The 6,000-nt window shown below is 29.6% G+C and overlaps 1 protein-coding gene and 1 long non-coding RNA gene across 2 annotated transcripts; one reads left to right on the top strand and one right to left on the bottom strand.

The window, feature by feature from the left end:
* On the top strand, positions 94-1,613 carry LOC109351187. Its single transcript, XR_002108195.1, has 3 exons — positions 94-212; positions 305-384; positions 1,271-1,613. It is a non-coding gene; the product is annotated as an uncharacterized LOC109351187 (long non-coding RNA).
* LOC109351185 lies at positions 125-1,356 on the bottom strand. The gene is made up of 3 exons (XM_019592559.1): positions 1,271-1,356; positions 300-384; positions 125-225 (listed from the first exon to the last, which is right to left on the bottom strand). The coding sequence occupies exons 1-3, from the start codon at positions 1,331-1,333 to the stop codon at positions 140-142; spliced, it is 234 nt and encodes a 77-aa protein (XP_019448104.1). The 5' UTR covers positions 1,334-1,356; the 3' UTR covers positions 125-139.

Here is a 6,000-nt window from a genome sequence, read left to right as displayed (position 1 = left end):
CCCATTTTATAACTTATAAGTGTAAATTTTTAGTCTTATATTTACATTAGATTCACATTGTCCTAATATATATCATATATGTATGCATGTGTGGTTTTGAAGTGTTTTTTATGTATGCCTACCTTCATTTGTTTTTGGTCTATAGGAAGCACCTGCTATTGTTAAGTCTTACTATGATAGAAGGATAGTTGGATGCCCAGGAGGTGAAGAGGGTAAGTTGGCTTTCTTTGTGAATACCTGAGTTTCTTTACAATTTGATAAAATAGATTATGATATAGTGGTGAATAATTTGTTTTAACTGCAGAGGATGAGCATGATGTTGTCTGGTTTTGGCTGGAGAAAGGCAAGCCTCATGAATGTCCAGTGTGCGCACAGTATTTTGAGGTGCATTGAGAACCACATTTAGTATTCTATTATTATCAAGACAGGTTTAGTTAAATGCCAAGATTAATAGCATGTTTAGTTTCATGTTGACATACCTGATATCCCTCAAACATGATTCTGCCTGAAAGCTCCAATTTTATAAGGATCATAGTAGTAATGAATACCTAATATTTTGGACAAAAATGCCCTTCATGCTATTATGTTGAAGTTTGTTGGAGAGGCTACAATAGTATGTATGTCTATATATTAGTGAAAATTTTGAAGGACCTGAGCTTGAGCCTGAAAAATAGGCTTGATTTCTTAGTTAGCCAGTCCAGGTTATCTTGGCTGTGCTCTTTGATAGCCTTACTTACCATTTGGTCCCTGGTGTGATGTATTAGCATTGACTTATTCAATTCTAAATCAAAATTTAAATGCTTAAGGTATCCTGAACCAAGCAATGACCAAGCTCCTGAATAGTTAAAAATTCTATAGGAATTTGATTTGTTATCTCTTGCTAGTGTCAGCAGTCAGCACTGATCCTATGCTTCAACTTATCTGTGAGCTGATGTTTGTTTGATTTAGAAACACCATGTAGGGTATGCATACATTAAAACATAATAGGCGCTTTAGAGAACCGTGCTTCCATTACGGGGTGAATATATAGCCACCCTTTGTTGATATGCTTGTGAAGTCACTGCAGTGCATCATGTGTACTAGTTTTGCATAAATGAACTATGACTTGAAAATTCCAGGAATGAGAACAGTCTGAATAAATTCCCATTAAATTATTGTCACCAATTTAAAATTTTAGTTGAATAATAATCAAATGACTGTCCCGAATGCGGACTTTGACTTTACTCGGTCATTTTTTCATTGGAGCTAATTGTTTGATTAATTTTCACAGCTTGAAGTGGTAGGACCTGGCGGTGACCCTTATGGACATGGTGACCACGACCACGAACACCATTGATCACATCCCGCAACTTTTCTTCAGAAATAAAATATGGAAAGATGGAGAGACATTGTTTTGCCCTGGCCTTTCAAAGTTCTTGAGGCCTTGTTTTGTTTGTTTTTTATTGATCAATAACTATACCTTGTGGTTTTGCACTTCAGAATAGAATATTTCTGTGATCATTTAAACACAGGCTGGTCATTTTGCTTGAGCTATCGAATCTTGGTAGCTTATCTTTTTTTTTGCTGAATAATTATAGCCAGCAACACTATGATTCTTTAACTGGGCTTGAATATGTAAACCGTCAGTTATTTTATGAACTTAAATCATGAAATGCACTGATTGAAGAAGTGGTGCATGTTGATCAGAAAAGGGCAAAAATAGTTTCTAGTTTTTTTAATGTTTGATAAATTGTTAATTGAGAAAAAGATGTAAACACGACATGTAAGTTTTTTATATTGTCGTTTCATCATTCATTATTGATTTACAATTATAGTTGACTCTTAAATAAAAGTAATGCAAATGAATGATAGATGATGTATGATACATTATTTGTGTGTAAATTTTTACATTGTTAGTGCATAGATAATACATTTGTGTGTAATTAGTCTAGAGTAGGGCAAATAAGTTGCACAACTAGGCCCAAATAAAATGGAAAATAGTTTTATTAGTTAATAAATCCTTTGTTATGGGCCTTTGATGCCTATATCATATATAAACTAAACATAAGTGAAATATAATGACTTTCCAATAGAAGAAAAATGATATTCTTGGTTCTTGATCAAGACATTTGATTTTCTGAAAAATCGAAAGGTCATTTTTAGAAATAGACAAAAAAAACAGAAGCTGGTGGATGGGGACTGAAGAGGAATCTTTAAATAAGAGTTATTCGAGTAAAGGCTACGGAACAAAAGAAATGAAAGAAAAAACATACACTCAAAAATATGGAAATGACAAGTAAATATTCTTAGGAAATGCTTCTATCCTTTTGTGAGCCCTTGAAATGGCATGTAAGCATAATAATGTAATCAAATATTTTAATTAAAAAATGTATTAAAGAGACAAAAAATTTTCACAAACTTCTAGTATTTAAAATATGAAATTAGTAATTAATATGTTTGTTGATAAAATAATGTATATGCTCAAAATTCTTAGATCTGCTAATAAATATAATAAAATCTAAATCAAGAAGTTGGAATCAGATTACAATAGATTTCAAGCCTCACTCATGTCACCATCTTACCAATAATATTGAAACAAAAATAGTTTTTTACTTGGAGTTATAAGGCACTGATAGAGATGAAAGAAATTATGGACACAAACCTTAAGAAAACATACCATTATTCCTTATGAATCATTTTCTTGTTGAAGATATTATTACTTTACCTAGCATATTTTTTTCCACAAAAATGCTAAACTACTAGCACACCTACCTTATTCGTTTATCTTGTGTCATAATCAACCTGACTTTGCACTATAATGAAGGGTTATGCACAAATTCAATTTAAAATACATTGATGGATCCTTTCATGCTTATTCTCTCCTTCCACTCTTTAACAAAGAACAATACATTGTGGGATTAGTTTATATATTATTTCGTTCATTTTTGCCATCATTATTGACTCTTACATAGAGACAAAAGGCAAGATTGAAGAAACAAAAATAGTAAATATATATTTAACATTGGGTATGCAAATTATGTGTGCAATGAGAGAGATTTAGCTCCTTTAAGCATATGGAAGAAAAATTAGCAAATTATATTTTATTAACTAATATGGAGATTCAATTACCAAGTATGTTAACTTAGTTGTTAATTACAAGGCATAAAGTGTTGATTCAAACCCCAACAATTATACAAAAAATCGAGATTAGATTTTACATAGCAAATGTTTTAGTTTGATGTGAAACTTGAATACATATGATAGTCATAACGTGTAATGATTATAGGACAAAAGAGGGACATTATATTAAGGTGGCTTATCATTTGTATTTGACTTTTAATGATGAATTGATGAGCTCAAACTACCTTTTCACCCTTTTATAACAACTTTTGTCTTGTAAATTATATTGGTCCATGCAAACATCGAACATGATTTTGAAATTTGCATGGCAATCAAAATCTCCTTTTGTAGCTGAAGTAATAAGTGGATAAGCATACTTTTTCTTAGAGATTTCACAGGCAAATAATGTAAGTTGTAACTAATTTGTTAATAATGCAATTATATATTGTATGTTGATAGTGCAATAAAAATAAACTTACAAATATCCATAAGGATTTGATTTAGTAGTTAGTGATCTAAATGATTTTATATTATAATTTCGATTTAAAACAATTACATTTTTTCTGATTTTAAGAATAAATTTATTCTATAGAACTTTTTCTATTGAATTAATTAACAATATTATCAATGCCACTAATAAAAACACCATTATGGGCAAGTATGTGTCACATCAAAGAGAGATGCTAGATGTACTAGGATAATTATACAAAAATGTAAACCGAATCAAAAGATTCAATAATTGAGAATACACACAGAATTAACAAAATATATTCTAAATTGAAATGACAACAACGATGTTTTATTACTTGGTGTGCTTTATTTTGTTTTTCTGGGAGCAAAGTTACACATTTTTTAAGGATGTTTGAGTTAATAAAATCATAATAAAAGTTAAATATGGTTTAGATAGAAAAAGTTCTTACTTATTCTAACATAGATGGCAAAAGGTGAAGCTAGAAACATGCAAGTTTATGCTTCATAAATGTCTAGTCAATAGGGTAAGCACCAGGTTCTTGTCCTAGATGAAAATAAAGTTAAATCAACACTTGTGGAAAATGATATATCTTAACACTTTTTAGTACTTTATTTATTAATGATTAACCTACAATTTATAAGTAATATATATCACTTTTATGTAAGTCAAATGATTTGGTATGATGATATATTATTATTCTAAAGAGAATGTGCAAAAAGGAATTATTAAACTGATTTTGTTTGACTTTAATTGAAACTCCCTAAAAGAGAGTCACATCGTCTGTTCCAAAATGTATATCACTTTATTTAGTTAGAAAAATAAAAACTAAATATATATTAATTTTATATTTTGTAACTAATGAATATAAAGTGATACATGAAGTAATACACATCTTAGGACAAAAGATGTGCTCCCTTCCTAAAACAAACAATACAAAAATATAGCAATTCTCTTTAAATACCAAGTTTAGTATAGGACCAGACTGCGATCGGGGAGCCTTCAACCACCAGAGAGTTCCATTGTTACATGGGTATGGAAAGAGTGAGAGTCACAAGTGAGACATCATGTCTTGAACCAAAACTTTAAGGCATTAGCATAAGTAACTTTTCAATTTGTGGGACTTTGAATAAACTTTTCAATTTAACATTTAGCATAGTAAACTTTTCAATTTGTTTTCACATATTTTTCTCCTTATTCTTCAATAAAAAAAGTGATTTTTTCCTGAGTTTGCATGCCAGCTTAATACAAATGAGAGTTCTATTCTAAAATATTTGCAAATGGTCATACATGAGTTGCACTAAACTTTTTCAGGTTCTGAAGTTAAAATACTTATTTTCAATTTGGTACTCAAATATGCTTTACTATAAAGTTTTTGCCTATCTAAGCCACCTTAATATGCAAGATTACACCCACCACAAAGTAGTTTAATCTTCAATAACAAGGTAGTGCCAACAGCATATTTTGTCTGCTTATAAACAAACGCTCCTACTTGTACTCATGTAGTTTTTTAGTAAATAAAATATCTTATTGTATCAGGAGATGAATTATCTCTTCCAACCACTTAAATTATATTATTATATGTATCCTTTTTGACACTTTTCTTTTAAAATAATTTAAAAAACAAAAAAATAGAACATATCATAATTTTAATGACTAGATGAAATAACTTATCTCATGATTGAGAAATACTTTATTCTCAAAATTTTAAGATTTGGTGTTATTCTCTTTTATGCATTTGAGTGTGGGCCTAAGAAGGAGTTGACAAAACAAAAAGTTGCCTTAAGTTCTCCTTAGATGAGGGAAAAATCACTAATTTTTGACCTTAGAGGGAATAATAGATTCTCAACCAAAGCATCTGCCACATCAGCAACTTATTTTGTGTTTTGGTCAACCATTTTAATATTGATGTTGCTTTTTTTGGCCTAGCAATGTCTTATATGCAATTAGGCTCTAATATTTAACATTTTATTTTTATGCAATATAGATCTCCTAAGATGTTCTTTACTATCTCTGAAACAATTTCACTTTAAAATTCCTTTTTCTGTGTCTTGGTTTTTCTATTTAGATTTATTTAATCAAAGAGGTCAAAAGCAAAATGCTTTTCACTTAATTCCAAATTGAAACTTATAATACACAAGACTTATATGTGGTGTAAAAATTTGCTCACACAATTCTAGATAAGAGTAGTAATAGTTAGGTAAAGTTTCTAATTTCAAACTCCATAATATAAGTCGCATAGCTGGTATTCAACTGAAAATTGGATTGTTAAAGTTATTTTATTTAATAATAAATAATTAAACAATCTTAGGAGTATAAATTAGTTCATGCAAGTAGTAAGTTTAGTATGAATGAACGAGTGTTAATACATTTCTCAATTTGTAATTGATTTCTAAATCAAAATATTTCATTTAAAGGACTAGTTATCTCCA

The sequence above is a fragment of the Lupinus angustifolius genome, chromosome LG06 (assembly GCF_001865875.1).
Source record: "Lupinus angustifolius cultivar Tanjil chromosome LG06, LupAngTanjil_v1.0, whole genome shotgun sequence".
NCBI classification, from domain to species: Eukaryota; Viridiplantae; Streptophyta; class Magnoliopsida; order Fabales; family Fabaceae; genus Lupinus; species Lupinus angustifolius.
The sequence above is the reverse complement of the archived record's forward strand: the minus strand, read 5'-3'. Positions and strand labels throughout refer to the sequence as shown.